This window comes from Thalia democratica, chromosome 2 (genome assembly GCF_965202585.1).
Source record: "Thalia democratica chromosome 2, ktThaDemo2.hap1.1, whole genome shotgun sequence".
Lineage (NCBI taxonomy): Eukaryota > Metazoa > Chordata > Thaliacea > Salpida > Salpidae > Thalia > Thalia democratica.
This window is the reverse complement of record NC_139166.1, coordinates 40,516,545-40,533,549: the sequence shown is the minus strand read 5'-3', so window position 1 is coordinate 40,533,549 and position 17,005 is coordinate 40,516,545. Positions and strand designations below refer to the sequence as shown.

Here is a 17,005-nt window from a genome sequence, read left to right as displayed (position 1 = left end):
GTTCCGTCTACTTGGGTACATCGTATGGTTGTGGTTGCTAAAGCTGATGGTAGCTGTAGAAGAGTTGTTGACCTTTCACCTTTAAATAAGTATTGTGTACGAGAAACACATCATGTAAAGCCTCCATTCATTCAAGTATGTGAAATTCCTGCAAACACCTGGAAAAGTGTGACCGATGCATGGAATGGGTTTCATTCAGTACCACTTCGTCCAGAAGATCATCATCTCACAACATTTCTCACTCCATGGGGGAGGTACTACTACAAAGTAGCACCACAAGGTTATTTGGCAAGTGGAGATGCATATACGCGCAGGTATGATGAAATCATAATAGATATACCTAGAAAGACAAAATGCGTTGATGACACTGTTTTATGGGATGAGAAGTTGGCTGATCATTGGTGGCGTATGATTGACTATTTAGATTTAATGGGAAAAAATGGAGTTGTACTCAATCCTGAAAAGTTTCAATTTGCACAAAAAGAAATAGTTATTACTATTACGAAATAGTTAATACTATTAACTAAAGAAATAGAAATTAATACTAAAGAAATTAATACTAAAGAAATTAATACTAAAGAAATAGTTAATACTATTACGAAATCTGAAATTAAGCCACAAGAAAAGTTCATAAATGCTATTAGAGATTTTCCTATACCAAAGTCAATAACAGATGTGCGATCATGGTTTGGTTTAGTGCACCAAGTTTCACACTACAACCAATTGACTTCTTTGATGATTGTGTTTAAGCCATTATTAAGTCCAAAGACTAAATTTTACTGGAATGATGAGCTAGATGATACATTCTACAAATCAAGAGAAGCTATAGTTGCAGCCATAACAAAGGGAATACAAATTTTTGATTTGGGAAAGCCCACTTGTATACAGCCAGACTGGTCTACAACTGGTATTGGTTACTTTTTGTCGCAGAAACATTGCTCTTGTAAGTCTGCTGTGCCAGGATGTTGTCAAACCGGATGGCGTATTGTTTTAGCAGGCTCTCGCTTTCTTAGACCTTCTGAATCACGTTATGCTGCGGTAGAGGGAGAAAGCCTTGCAATTGTATGGGCACTTGAGCAATCACGGTATTTCACACAAGGATGTGATAATTTGTTGGTTCTGACTGATCACAAACCACTGGTTAAATTATTTGGAGACAGAACACTTGATGAAATTGCAAACCCCCGCCTTTTCCGGTTAAAGCAGAGAAGTCTTTTATGGCGATTCAAGATTCTACATAAACCTGGTAAACTACACCTTGCTCCAGATGCAATGTCACGTCATCCAGTGGTTACCGTACATAAAACAAAAGATGAAGTTGAGATAAGTGCTTCTGAAATTTTAGCTGGAATACGTTTGCCAGACAGTGAGTGTATCATTGCAAGTAATCAAGTAGGTGACAATTTTCAAGCTGTGACTTTTGACCGAGTTAAAGAAGAAACTTTAAAAGATAAACAAATGATGAAGCTTATTCATTATGTTCAAGCTGGTTTTCCAGAGACCAAAGACCACCTACCATTAGAATTGCATGAGTTTTGGATAGTTCGCTATTCTTTGTTTATGATGGATGGGGTCATTATGTGTGGTGATCGTAAACGAGAACTTGATCATAATAAGTTTCTATCACCTAGCAGTATACTTAAGGATGATGTGTATAGAATTGTTATTCCTCCATCATTAAGAAAAGAGGTTTTAAAAGTGTTGCATTCTGCTCATCAAGGAGTCACTGCAATGAACGAGCGAGCAAAATCGATTGTTTATTGGCCGGGAATAACAAATGACATTCAAGGCTGTCGGGAAAATTGCAATAGTTGCAACTTAATTGCACCAAGCAATCCTCGCCTACCTCCAATTGAACCATTGATTCCAAAGGTTCCTTTTGAGTCAATTGTTTGTGATTATTTTCAGTTCAAAGGTTGGTATTATTTTGTAGCTGCCGACAGACTTTCAGGATGGACAGAACAACAAAGAATCAAATTGGGTACAAATAATTCTGGTTCAAAAGGGCTGTGTAAAGCTTTGCGTCGTATTTTTGTGACTTTTGGTGTTCCAGTTGAAATATCTTCTGATGGAGGTCCAGAGTTTTCTGCAAAAGTTACCAAAGATTTTCTGAAACGATGGGGTATACACCATCGTATGTCATCTGCATATCATCCAGTGTCAAACGGTAGGGCGGAATTAGCAGTAAAGGCTTCTAAGCGATTGTTAATGGAGAATGTTGGTTCAAATGGTGAACTAAATAATGACAAAATGGTACAAGCTTTACTTACGCAGAGAAACACGCCTGATCCAGGATGCAAACTATCACCTGCACAGATCCTTCTTGGAAGAAATTTAAAGGACTCCTTGCCTTACCTCAGGAAGAGTATTATGGCTTACAATAACCCGCAGATCTTAAACATTTGGCGTAACGCATGGAGTAAAAAGGAAGAAGCTCTTAGGTCTCGTTATGTTAAGTCTCTCGAGAATTTAAGTGAGCACACAAGATTGTTGCCACCATTGAATTGCGGTGATCATGTCATGATACAGAATCAAGCAGGTAACTTCCCTAACAAGTGGGGGAAAAGTGGTGTAATAGTAGAACTAAAAGACTATCATCAGTATGTTGTCAAGATTGATGGATCAGGTCGCTTAACTGTACGAAATCGAAAGTTTTTAAGAAAATTTAATCCTCCTGTTTGCAAATCTCAAAATAGTATCCCTTATCTTAGAAAAGCAAACATACCAACGCAGAAGTTGGTTTTTTCTGGCAACTATGAGAGAAAAGATTCCAAGGAAAGTTTTGATTGTGTGCGCTCCCATAAAGGAATACGTTTCAAAGCTGGAGATAACTTTGACAAAATTTGCAAAGCGAAACCAGCTACCTTCCTTTCACCTGAGGACTCAAATTGCACTGATGAAAGCCAATCCTCTACAAATCAGAAAAATGGTGTATTGTCTCGTTTGGACCCTAATGATAAATCTAGGGTATTTGAAAGAAATTTTAATGACGATGGAGTATTTCCAGAAAATGAACTGCGTCGTTCCGGTCGTGTAAGAACCCGGAGAAAGATTTATGATGCCGAAAGCGGTACATACAAACCTGTTTAAACTGTTGTTAAAATTAATGTTTTTGTACAAATTGTAACTATGTTTATTGTAACATTTTAGTGATTTACGTTCGTTTTGAGTGTTGTTTCGTTGATGTTAGCACAGAAAACGGTATTTAAGTTTGCAATTTTGTAAATAATTTGTTTTGTTAGCTAGACGTGTCGTTTCATCTCCTTGGTGATAAAATCTGGGGGGAGATGTATAAGTATTTACCTAGCTTTCATTATGTTTTCTTGTACAGATTTTATCATTCTTTTAATTAGTTTGTAAATAAACTCAACAAAGAAAGATATATTTATTTAGGTACACAATATTTTCTTGTAAAAAAAATACTTTTGTGGTATTTTTATGAAACAAAAAAATATTCAATTAAACTTCGTTATATTCGTAATATCATAAACACAAAAATAGGATAACTTTACAATGTCAATATCGGATGAAAAAGGATATGCGTATTTTAATGAAAGCAACGATCGCCAATTAAGAATTCATGCTGACAAATCTGCTCATTTTTATGTTAAAGTTGAAATTCCTAAAAATGTTGCAGAAGGAACTGCTTCTAAAGTAACAATTTCAGGTAAATACATTTTTTAATGTAAATGCTATATTTAATAAAACTATTTTAAGCATTTATTTTGTTATTCTTCTTTTAGCAACTAAAAACGTATAAAAGCTGTTCTATTTAGCATATAATTTTTTTAAATACTAAGTAAAAATGTGTTTAAAATATGTCATAAACTTATCTATATTAATTTAGAATTAATTATCCTGACTATTTTACAAATTACTTTAATCATACTTAAGCAGGCTTAAACTTTAAAAATGAAAAATAAACAATGAACCTGTGCCCATTTAGGCTATATAATTACTTTTTATAAAATAAAACACCTAAGATTAAATTTCAGGCTTAGACAAACCTTATTTGTTGAATTACAATATTTAAAAAAATGTTATAAGTTTATTAAAACTTCAGCAAGTCTTAAGTGTGTTAGTAGAGAAAAATATTATTTTTTTGAAGATCAAGTGTACACAAAAGTGGTTTTAGTAGAGCCTCTTAAGAATACAACAAAGTTTTGTAAACCATGTTGTGAAGTTTGAAAAATGTTTTTAAACTAAAAAATAAAATGTTAGTATTCGAAGGCATGTTTATATAAATTATTGTCAAGCACAATAAAATCACTATTCTTGTAAATGGTGCTTACATTTTCAAGGATAATTGCAAAAAACTTTTTTTTTTGGTTTATTAAACCAAAAAAAAAGTTTATTGCATGCAGAGATAAAACTTTAAAACCACCGTTTTGGTTTTATTCGCCAGAAATTTTGCTTAATTCATTTCATGTTGCTTAAGCGAAATTATCATTCTGATGATTTTTTGTACTATGATGCTTTTTTTGTATTGTTGTTGGTGGTTTTTTATACACGATTGTTTATTCTAACTTTAGATAATTTTTTAATATTTTTTTCTTATTTAAGAAATTAAAAACTATTTTTGTTTAGTTTAACTGTGTTTTTTTTGTGAACAAGACAGGAATATAAAATAAACAATTTTATTAAAAAATAAACTAACATTTTTGAAACAACTATGATCATTTTGATAAAATTGTACTCCAGTATAGTATTTGTACAATTTCCAAACCAATATCAATAACTTTAAAAATCATAGAAAAAAATTAAAAATTACTTAACTTATAAATGTAGAAGTGCTTCAATCTAAAATTGGTTTTTTATACCCCGGTCTTTCTATTTATTTTCCACTGACAACGATTTCTCAGACAATTAAAGCAAATTGTCGAAAAACTAGTTATTGCATTAATATTGTTTATTGGACGATAAAAAAAGCGCTCAAAAAGTTTAGGTTAAGGACCTAGTGTACGAAGGAACCTTTCATTTATCGTGTCGTACACCATTAATAATGAGTCGTATACACGCAATATTTATAATATCTAATTTAGATCTTTGTAAGTCTGATGTATAAAGTCTATGTAAACAGACAATTAGAAACTGTTTTGTTTTTCTTTTTATAACATTTAAGTGCTTTAATTATTTTAGGATTAATAAATAAAGATAATAAAACAATATTCTTAGGAATTGAATAGTTACATAGTTCAAAACTAATGAAAAACGCTCAACTTTTTTGTACACTATTTTTTATACCTTACATTTACTTCTTTTTTAATACAAAAAATTTAAAGTTTTTTGTATGAAAATAAAATAATGTAATTAAACTTAAAAATGTAAAATTATAAATTTTTTTTTAGATATGAAGTTTTTAAAACTATGATTGGGTAGGAAATCTTGCAATAAAAGGATAGATCAATTTAAAAACAAATTTTCTTTAAAGAGTTTTTTCATTATTCAGAGTAGTTTTTTATTTACACGTCCCGCGAAAAAACTTAAACTTTATTTTAGAATTCCGGATTGCTAAAGATATTTTTTGGTAAAATTAAAAACTTTGCATATACTTTTTAGTTATATAAGTATGCCAGAATATAAATACAAACAAATTATACAGTAAGCTTCCTTTATTGTACCATCATATGTTTCTGTGTGTTAACGAATCAATACACTTCAACTGGGTTCTGTAAAAAATTATTACTGTAATAAAAGAATAAAAGCATAGAGTAAAGTAGGTGTATACATGTTTTCATTAAAATTAAAATAAAATAGTTTCTACAGATTTTTACATGTTAAGAGTTAATAATATGTAAAATACTTAATATTAAATCAGACTGTTCACTATTTTATTTTATTTTAATGAAAACATGTATACACCTACTTTATTCTATGTTTCTATTCTTTCATTTGTAATTATTTTTTTACAGAACGCAGTTGAAGTGTGTTGATTCGTTAACATATCTATATTCCAGTGAACTTGTTTCACTAGGATCTTTTGTTAGCAAACGATTAAATCTAAGTTTTGAACAGTTATACAAGAGTATATATGTTTTAATTACATTGCTTTTAACTTAAACAAATAAAATAAATAAACTTGTATATATAGCAAAAGGTTGGAAGCCAGGTTCTTTTCAATATCACGTTTGTACAATAGTTGTTGGTCAAAACAAACGTCCTAAAGTGGAATCTTTTATTATCAAGGGACTAATTTCTAGCAGGTTATTTGAAATCTGTCTGTTTTATTACATTAGCATTATAATAATGTTAAAAGTTCTGTTATACTAAAGATTTATATTTAAAATTTATATGTTTAACTTAAAAAAAAAAAAATTTAAGTAGGAAATTTAAAAAAACGTCATCTTAGTTACAAAACACAATTTAAAAAAGTAAACTACCAACATTGACAAGTAGCATTGAAAAATTGTAAAGCGAATCTTTAACTAATGAAAAATTGTAACTTTTTAGATATATATTTTACTATCCGTCGAAAATACTTTTATACAGCTATAAACGACTTTTAAATGTCTTACTATTGTAATAATGTGTGAAAATTAACAAGACAAAAATTCAAGTCTAAACATACTTGTCACTATCAAACAAAAAGTTTTTTTTTTAGAGTTTCTCAATAGTATTACCTATAAATTTTGACTTTTATAATTTAAAACAAACATTATGATAGAAACTTGTTAATCATCTTTCTAATCAAAACTTTTATATAAGTTTCGAAATATGCTTACAACAAAATATAGATTTGCCGAAACAGTTGTGCAGTCAACAGTAACAAACGACGCCGACGTATCACGTGATGCGGAGTTTGAAGTGATGCTTCCTTCACAAGCATTTATCAGCAATCTAACTATGGTGATAGGAGATCACACTGTTGTTGGAAATGTCGAGGAAAAGAAAAAAGCTGAAAAACTTTACAAAAAAGTAATTACTTTGAGGACCTATAGAAACATTTTCTTAACTGAAGACTAACATTTATCACCTAGAAAAATTGTGAATAAAAAGTAACAGCTTAGTATACCAAAACTTAAACAGTTAAACACCTGCTTCAGATGAAATCTTATGACTTTTACTTAAATAGTCCTTGTCAAATATTCTTTTTTATAGTTTAGATATTTCTATAAACCAACAAAATTTATTCTAAGAGTTTAAAGGTCTACTTCAACAAGCTTTTTAAAAAGTTTATTACTTTAGTAAACCATTTCACGTTTAAACTTTTCAACTTTCTTTATATTGCGTATAATAATTATTTTTTCCAACTGTTTATACAAGAATTAACCATAAAGTTTGCCTTTTTCAAAGTTTTTATTAGAGCTAACCTTTAGTACTTATAGCTTTTTTGTTAGTACTTAATTAAAAGAGTTATGACAAAAAAATTCAAATAACGAAAATTGTAAGAATAAATAAACAAGTAAGGACAACATTTAAACAAGTTAATATACTTTTAGGCACAGAAAATGGGTAAGGCAGCAGGGCATATTGCAGTCAGAGATGATTCAACTAGAGTGTACAAAACAAACATGTTAGTTCCTGCAAGAACTACAATAACGTTTAGATTGACCTATCAGCAGTTGTTAGAAAGGGTTAGTGAAGTAATTCACTTTTTTATTGTACTATTTTTTTGAATTTTTTGTTCTAGTTGAAGGTTTTTACCTACACAATACTTTACATTTACTTTCTTACAAAAATTAATAAACAATTGCATTTTTATCAATAGCTTTTTTTGTTGATCTTTAATATTAAGAGTGGCAAACAAAACTTGAAATCAACCTTTTTTTTTCCTAATTTTGTTGTGCTACATTCTGCACTGCTTAAATAAAAATATTTAACTATTTGTCATTTTAAAGAAATTGTTCTAAAATAGATATTGTAATTCTTAGTATTTTTAGTAATATACTTAAAACTAGGACATAAAGAGTTAAATCAGTATAGTTTAAAGTTAACTTTTACAAAATCACTTATCCTGTGCTTATAAACAATTTAAAAAACATTTGTGTAGTTTGATAATTTTTAAATTTTTGTAACTTAAAATCAACTAATATTAACAAATGTATAGCTTTAACACATTGTTTCCGAAACATAAAAATAAAAGTTTCTATCTAAGTTATTTATAGCATAAGTTCAACTAAATTTATTGTTACTTAATTTGATTGACAAGCGGTTATAATCTTATTTTAATAATTTGTATTTTTTTCAATGAGACATCCGTGTCTAAAGAAGTAAAATCTCGGTCAAAACTGCAAGTTGTCAAACTTATAATTCTTTTTTTCTTATGTACATTAGAAAAATATATTAAAACATAACCAACCTGAAATAAGACTGTTTTTACAAATTTTAAAGTTTTTTTATGTTTTTAATTGTATTTGTACTAAATAAACAGTAATAGAATACACAAAAAAAAAGTAAAATCAGTTAAAAAAAATCAGTCTTATCATGCTAATTTATCAAAAACAAATATAAAAAAAGCTACAGTTTAGTTAGAATTTAAAGAGTTTAACTGAAAATTCACTTATATGGTCAGTAATAATCCGTTTTTGATAAGTAGTTAGTGCTTAGTATATTTTAAAATTTTATAGTTTCTGTTTTTAAAACTAAAGTAATGAAAACTCTACAACAAAAACTTTTTTTTTCTAATATCAAATAGCGCTTGATAATAACTATGAAGAGTTTTTAATAAGTTTTGATTAAAAATTAAAAGTCTTAGTTATAATAATTGTTCACAGTAAAAACCACAAGTAATAAACATTAATATTGTTCATACTTTGTGTCAATAATAAACTTACGTAATTAAAGTCAGATAATAGTTTTTAAATTTTTTACTATGTTGTATTTTTTTTAATAGACTAGTTTTACAGTATGCAAATTTTCTAAGTTGTCGTATATAATCTTTGATACTGAAACTATGTATGCTAGCTTAAAATAGTTGTAATTTTGTAGGTAAACTTGCATACTTATTGTACTTTTATACAGCGTTTTGATTACCAAATCCAGCAAACTTTAATTTCTATAAAAATATGTTTTTATCAACACAAATTAACTTACGCATTTCTATTATTTTAAAATTTATCCAGCAAATAAAACTTTGCTCGAAAACCTTATGAGTGCGTTAAGAAATATATTCTGAAAAACGTATAAAAGTAAACGAAGATAGATTGCTATAATGAGTTTTAAGTTCTTGACTAACTAGTTAAGACTTTTAAAAAAGCTAAAAGTGTTTTCTCAATGTTTTACAAAGTTTTAGATATCGGAGGATTTCTCTACGTTACATTTTATTTAAGACAAAAAAAGTTATTTAATTTTAGAAATATTGCTATAAAAAATTTTAGTTAGCTGATGTTTGGTAAAGTGTCATATTGCAATATGTTAATTGTTTTTAAGTTTTGCCATTTAATTAGATTAAAATTTTGAAACAAGAATTTAAAGTTAAAAACTAGGATGTCAATCTTTGTTTTTAAATGAATCTTTTTTAAACTAGCATGCATGTTTTTATTTAAATAAAACAGTTAAATTAATTGTATTTATATCTATACTATAAAAAACAATTTGTTAATTTTATTTTAATATAGCTTTTTCTTTCAAATTAAAAGTTTTAATGGCGGAGTATTTAAGGTTGCCTAACGTTTAGCGTTTATAAATAAAGAAAAGCTAACAAATACTTTAAACTTAGTTCTAATTTTAAATGTTATTAAAAATTACTGTTATAACTTAAAGGTTCGTGGAATGTATGAGTACTCAATTGTTATCGATCCAGATCAGCCTGTAAAAAGCCTTCTAGTTGATGTTGAAATTGTGGAGAGTTCAATGATTAAGTTTGTTTCAGTTCCTGGGTTTAAAACAGAGCAGACGAATCGTAAGTTTAACAACTTCGAATTTGATTTAACATTAGAAGAGCAAAAGCAGCAGAGAGAGCACGGACCTCCTTCTGCGGAATCAGCGACATCAATTACATTTAAGTATGAGATATATAATAGAATTATTAAACAAATAATAGAGAATAAAAATATATTACAAAAAATCTGTTTTTAAGAACATATAGATTGAAGCTTATCAGTTATGTACTTTAAGTTGAAAGTTTTTTTAAACATTTAGTAACTTTTTAAGTGAACATGTAAATTGTAGAAAGATTAAAATCGTTGAATTTAATTTAAAAGCTTTTATAATTTTAAGATTCTATTTGAAATAGTATATATATCATTACTTATATAATAATTCATAATAATACTTATAACTATTTTTTTTTTAAGTTAAAAAGATTTGCAATTTTTTTATACAACAATGTACAAAACTTAATTATCGTTTTAATTATAATAACTTAATAAATTTTCTATAAATAACTTTTTTTATTCTAGTTAGGTGGCTGAAACTGAAACAACTTTTTTTTTAATATATATTAATGAAATTAAGTACAAAACCAAGCAGATTTTACTGTCTTTTTAGATTATCTTAGATATTAATTGTAGTCAGTACTAAACAAAAACCAAAAATAAAGATTTTTATCTCAATATACGCAAATTTTTCTTATTTAACTTTCTAAAAATGGTTTATTTATCTTATTTAGATTTTTTCAGAATAATTATTTTATGTTGTGTTGTAAGAATAAAAACAAGCTTTACTTTATATTTAGATAAAACTTTGTTATTAATCAATTGGTTTTAAAATGCTCTACATACATTTAAATTAAATTTGAAGCATTCAATATAGTAATTGCTATTGAAGTTGTTTATAAGCTAAAAATAATATTTCTATTTAAATGATTCATGAATGCTTCTAGCTTTAAAAACTTAAACTTAATAATGCTATTTAAAAAATATGTATGTATAATTTCATGTTTTTTATGTAAAAATTATCTGCTTTTCTATACTTCTGCTAGTAATACTAAAATACATATTAAAGAAAACAAATAAAGTATGTATAGTTTTAGACTAAATATTTTCATTAAATTGTCTTCTAAAACTATTTATAAAATTTATCTTTTATTAATTTTTCTATCCATTCCAAAAATACTTGACATCTTTCAGAATGATTTATTAATCAGAGTGTAAATAAATCATAAAAAAATCTTAACTCCAGTAATTTGGTACTACACTTTATGCAATTATATAAACATAATTTAATGTTTTTAAGTTTACTTCTTTCACCATAACTTTTGTTAAATACATTCGAATTCAGTTTTTTTATCTAGTCTAATATAGGAATCAGCACAAGGGATGTCATGTGAGGTACAAGCCGTCTCTTTCCACACAAACTAAACATTCGCCGCTTGGAATGAAAGGCGTGTACACAGTTCAATTTGATGTAAAAAGGACAGAATCAAGTGGCAAGAGCGTAGTTGCTGGAGGGTATTTTTTAATTTGGCATTATTTAAAAAAAAAACATTTTTATCCGCAATTTTTTTATATTTTCTAATATTAATAAAACAATACTAGTTACGAAAACAAGTCTCAAACATAGCCTTTAAAATATAGTATAAGTAAAGTTAAAAAAGCGTATAAAGTTTTTTTTTTCAGATGTTAAAGTTTGAATTTGTTATTGATTTATTGATGATTATACCTGTGTTTATGTTTGAAACAACATGTTGTTCGATCAAATAAACAAAAATACTTACGATACAAAAACATTATTAAAAGTTCATTATGTTTAGTATGCTATTAGTATTAATTATTTAATTTTTTTTTCTTGTTTATCCAAGTTTGTCAATAAGTGTCTTTAATCAGCGTTACATTAAGCATTTTATTTTTAAATAGCTTTTTTGCACACTTCTTTTCTGCACCATTTCTTCCAAACCCACCAAAGATGCTTACTTTTGTAATAGACGTCTCAGGCTCTATGTTAGGACACAAAATGGAGCAAGTTAAGCAAGCACTTAAAGAGTCTATTAAGGCATTGAATCCTGAAGTTAGTTTAATTTTCATTTGTTTTTGGAGTAAAAAAACTTTATGTAAATAATTGAGTATTGAAAATTTAAGAGTACGAAAAGAAATTTTTTTCAAACGTAAAACTAGTTTCATAAAACTGTCTAAAGTAGTATTTTGTAACAAAAATTTCTAACAAAATATATTGTAGATAGTAGTTATGTTAATTATTTGAAAAGCTTAAATAATGGGTTTTTTAAATAATTTCTATATTCGTAAAGCACCTTTTTAATACTTTACTTAACAATTTATTTCAGGACTACTTTAATTTGGTATTTTTTAACAACAATCCTAAGGCATGGATTCCGTCTATGATGGTTCCTGTTAAAGATGTAGATATTAATGAAGTTATGAATTATATAACAACTTTCCAACCAGAAGGGGGAACTAACATTGGCGGGGCTTTTGACTTAGCCTTCGATCTTCTAATTCCGTATTTTTCTACCAACGGTAATAGAGTATTTATATCTCAAAATACTTCTAAAAGTATTATTGAAAAGTCTATGCAAGTTGATTTAGTTTTAAACTCATGCAAAAATGACTAAACATAAGTTATAATTTTTTGGATATACTAATGATGCAATTTTTTTACGTTACGAAATAGGCAACTGTTTTTATTTAATTTAAGCTTAAATTTTCTATATTTTTGTCACTATTGTTGTTAAATTTGAATCAAATTAAGATACTTAGTTTACTACTAAAGCTGCTATCACAATTAACCTAGTATAACGGGTGCACGACTATCAAAATTCCGACAATTCAAATTTTAATAACTCTAAGTTGTTTATAATGATCTTCTTTTATAGATATTAAAGCCAAAATAATTTAAGACCTTAATCTACTAGACGTACATGTTCAACTTTTGTTGTTTTAAAATTGATAATAGTTTTTGAGCTATGGCTATAATAAGTTTTTTCAAAAATTATCAGCTATTAGTTTGTCTATACAGATCCTAAAAAAAGTTAGTTAAATTATAAAATAGAAACTAAATTTATGCAGTACTTTTTTTTATTCAGCAAGCATATGTTAAACAAGTTAACACAGCTCGACGGATTTCTGTAAAAAATAAGTACTGCAAAAGAGAGTAGAAGATAAGCAGATGAATAGGTGTATTTACTAAAATGTAAGCCACAAGTATAGATTAATAATAAATTGTAAATACAAAAGTTTTATGTAGAACGACTGTTATACATTTTGAAATGGATAAAACCAATAAGCATTAATTTTAAAAAATTAACTAAACTACTATGAAAAGTTATGTACTTGTTGTATAAAGCGTTTTAAAATGATTGATTATCATATTTAGTCTATGTAAATTGGATATTAATAAGAATAATAATGTTAACGATAGTAATAATGATACTAGTAATAATAACATTGAAAATAGAAATTTATAAGTTTCATAGTAGCCGTGTGTTGTAATATAACCCACCATACTTTTCTAGCCTCAACATAAACTTAAGTAAACAATTATCAAACGATTTACTTTAAATCTTGAATATTTATATACAATTGAAAGTTTTTTTTGTTAATTTGATTTAAACTTCATTTGCTGATAACTTCATGGATAGAAGACTCAAAATTCAATCTAGATCGAGAAAAACTTACGATCTCTCAGATCTATAATCATTGTTTATTGGAAATTGCAATCCAAAAGTTTGTCAACAACGATATGCTTATGACTTAAAATTATATAAATAGCGTGTTTTTAATATTCTTTTTGTTGTCGGTTTTGTAATATTTTAGTCTTTAATTCGGTTTTTTGTAAACTTTTGTAACTTTATAGGTTTTTGTTCTTTTAACTTTATCTTAAATATACATATATTTAAGTCAGAACAGAAATATTTAGTTAAAATTTATACATATAAACCGAGGTTGGAAATCTTTTATAAGTTGCTGACCCCAATCTGAAGAAAAATGTCTTCCGCGGGCCGCAGTTGTTTTAAAACTGTTGTAAAGCAATATAAAACACTGTTTTAAACAATAAAAGAACACAAGTAAAGAGTAATAAAGAGCCTAATTGTAAGTTTTTACAAATTAATATATTTTAAGTACTGTAAAAAGGTGTTTTTTTAGTTGAAAATTACCTCGCAGGCCGCAGATTTTGACTGTAAGGGCAGCAGTTTGCCAAACCCTGCTATACACAGACTATTGACATTTAACTCTTTATGACGTAACTAATTTTTACTTGTACTCAAAAACATTTTATACTAAACTAAAGTTCATGCTATACTTATATTAGTTTTTAACAATTTTATTATGTTTAGCGATATACGAATTTACTAGATAAAGTTTCTTAAGTTTTATAAGAGTAAATTACAAATAAATTTTCTAATAAAAATCAGTACTAAAATAAAACTTTTTTTAAATAAACATATGTTTTTATTAGTACATAGATTACTGTGAGTTTACATTTGAGCACATTATTGTGACGAAACTATTATTAAAAATTTTTATTTTCTAAAACAATTTTATCTTATACGTAAATCACTTTTTGAATCTTAACCTGACTGTTTATTTTGTATTTTATTTTATTGTTGTTGTGGCTTTACCTTAATCCTTGTTGTTATTATAAAGTTTGAAACTAATTTTAACTTAAGTAGCTTTAAATATATAAAGCAATCAATTTAAAAATTTTTTAAAGCAATAACATAACTTTTTATAATACTTTAGTTTAAATTTATTAATTTATGCTTATTGGTTGAATCTATTTCACAATGTAAACATTCAGTTTATAAAACATATATTTTATCTCTAATTAGTTATTATCCTACAATAATTATGGCTTATATTGTAGTAAATACACACATTCATCTGTTTAAACTTTTTTTTTTCTTGCAGTACTACTTTTTTAGAGAACTCCGTAAAAAATGTGTTAGTTGAATAAATAAAAGTAATGTGCAAGTTGTTGTCATTAAAAAAAAAGTTTTAAAACTTACTAAAGTATAGTAATTTATAACTTTCTACTTTTATATGTTTTTTTGTTACTTTCATAACCTTATTATTTAGACCTAAAAGTTTTTTTTTTTCTTTCAAATATATGTTACTTTTTGGGATGTTGTCTTAAAAACTAATTCTAAGAAGTTGAAATGTCAGAATTTCAAATGCTAAAATTTGAATTGTCATTTAACTAGTACAACATACTTCCAATTGATCTATAAAAACTAGTATTTTTTGTTTATATGGAAAGCTTATAGAATATTTATCTAAACTGTTTTTATTATTGTTGTTGATCCTTAAAATTGTGAAACATGTGTTGTAAAAAATTTTAAACTATTTAAAAAATTCTTTTTTTATGAAAGTAATAAAGTCTAAACTCTAAAGTGAAACTCAATACTTAAATTTAATTTACCTGTAAGTAAAATGGTGTAGTAGTACAGTCAAACTTTACAAAAACTTCAAAAATTATTTTATGACAACCTTATGCTTCTTAAACTAAATTGTAGAAGCGAATTAACCAAAAATACTAGATGTTTCTTACTTTTGAAACGTGTATGTTATTTGAGAAATTAGAAATAAAAGTATATATAAGGTCGGTAAATGTATGGTTCGCAAATGAACTGTAAGTTCTGTTTTTTTTTTACTAAGAGTAAAATCATCTTAATAAAAAACTAACCTAGCTGAAAATTCAACTGATGTTAACGAAGTGTTTTTGGATGAACTTGAGAATAAAGACCAAGAAAGTGAGATATTTAAATTTGATACTATTAGAAAACGACGTAAAGCAAGTATACGCAGATTTGCTCAAAATGAAGATGTTTCAAGACATTCCAAAATGATAATCTTTCTTACTGATGGAAAGTTTGTTGCATTTTGTTAAATAGTACCTAATCTTTACATCAGAATAAAGTGTTAAGACGTTAAATGCTAAAACTCAAACAAACTAGGAAAGTACAAAAAATAAAACAAGTTATTCAATTTATTTATATAAGATATATATAAATAATTTATTATAAGATTTTTATATTACTAACAATCTTTCCCTGTATACAAAAGTAGTGGTTTCCTGGATTCTGTCTTTAATCCTGAAGTGCGAGTCCAGCCAGATCTTGATTTGATAAAAATGTACGATCCAAAAAGTTAAAAACATATCTAAAATCAAGCGTTTTTAAAAAACCAAAATTCAAAATTTCAATAATTATACTGTTTTTTCTAATCCCTTAAAAGTGCATGGCTCAAATCTAACTAGATATTTATAAAATATTATTTTACCTATGTTTTTTTTTAATGTTCGCATCGTTTTAGATAATAAAAATTGTTTTATAGACAGTTAATATCAAATTTGTACCTTACTGGCATACTTATTCTTTACTTGGATCAATAAAAGCAGGTTAATTATTTTTTGCCATTTTACCTTCTTCTTTTTATGACACACTAAGACTTGTTTTTTTACTTTTGTATTCTGTTTTTTTAATTAAATAAGAATATTAGTGCAAGTTTAAGTATTTTATTCACTACTAGGTTTCGGTGGCAAAAAAATACGACCTTGTCAAGTATAATAAAACACTTTATTATACTTGACAAGGTCATAACTTTTTTTTTGCCACCGAAACCTGGTAGTGAATAAAATACTTAAACTTTCACTGATACCGTTATTTAAATAAGCTCTTTATACTCCAGTAAATTGAGTAATACTTTTTAGTTAAGACAAATAACTATATTGGTTTTTTTATAATAAAAAAATGTCAATTAACTTTTTATACTTTATCGAATGTTCTATATCAAAACCGGTTAAATGGAAAATAAACAAAAAAGTAAAAAAAAAACTTCTCTATTATCCTTTCAAGATTTTCTTTAAAATGTGTTATTAGTTTAAATTTAAAAATTAGTTAGTTTTTTTAAGCCAATTAAAAATATTTGTTAATATATTCAGTGAAATTTGTTCGTTCAGACTTTTTATCTTAGCTAGGACCTAATTTTGGGTATTAAACACGTAATAAAACTATATTTGGAAAGTATGGTATGGTTACTATTTAAAAATGTTTAAATTTGTAGACTACTATTTAAAAAACAATATTCGAATCCGGTAGATAACTTATAAAAATTAAAAACGTAAAAGTTTTTTCAAACACTAAAATAGTTGTTTTAAATAATTTTTATCA

The 17,005-nt window shown here is 26.6% G+C and overlaps 1 protein-coding gene across 2 annotated transcripts in view; it reads left to right on the top strand.

Moving 5' to 3' along the window:
* Positions 1 to 17,005, top strand: part of LOC145849619 (uncharacterized) — a 50,555-nt gene that overhangs the window by 23,389 nt on the left and 10,161 nt on the right. For both annotated transcript variants that reach the window (XM_082954591.1, XM_082954592.1), the window contains exons 11-19: positions 3,502 to 3,667; positions 6,092 to 6,203; positions 6,735 to 6,915; positions 7,440 to 7,574; positions 9,703 to 9,944; positions 11,184 to 11,330; positions 11,736 to 11,886; positions 12,161 to 12,353; positions 15,524 to 15,704. In XM_082954591.1, the coding sequence (XP_082810717.1) occupies positions 3,502 to 3,667; positions 6,092 to 6,203; positions 6,735 to 6,915; positions 7,440 to 7,574; positions 9,703 to 9,944; positions 11,184 to 11,330; positions 11,736 to 11,886; positions 12,161 to 12,353; positions 15,524 to 15,704 (1,508 nt within the window). The remainder of the gene's footprint in view (positions 1 to 3,501; positions 3,668 to 6,091; positions 6,204 to 6,734; positions 6,916 to 7,439; positions 7,575 to 9,702; positions 9,945 to 11,183; positions 11,331 to 11,735; positions 11,887 to 12,160; positions 12,354 to 15,523; positions 15,705 to 17,005) is intronic.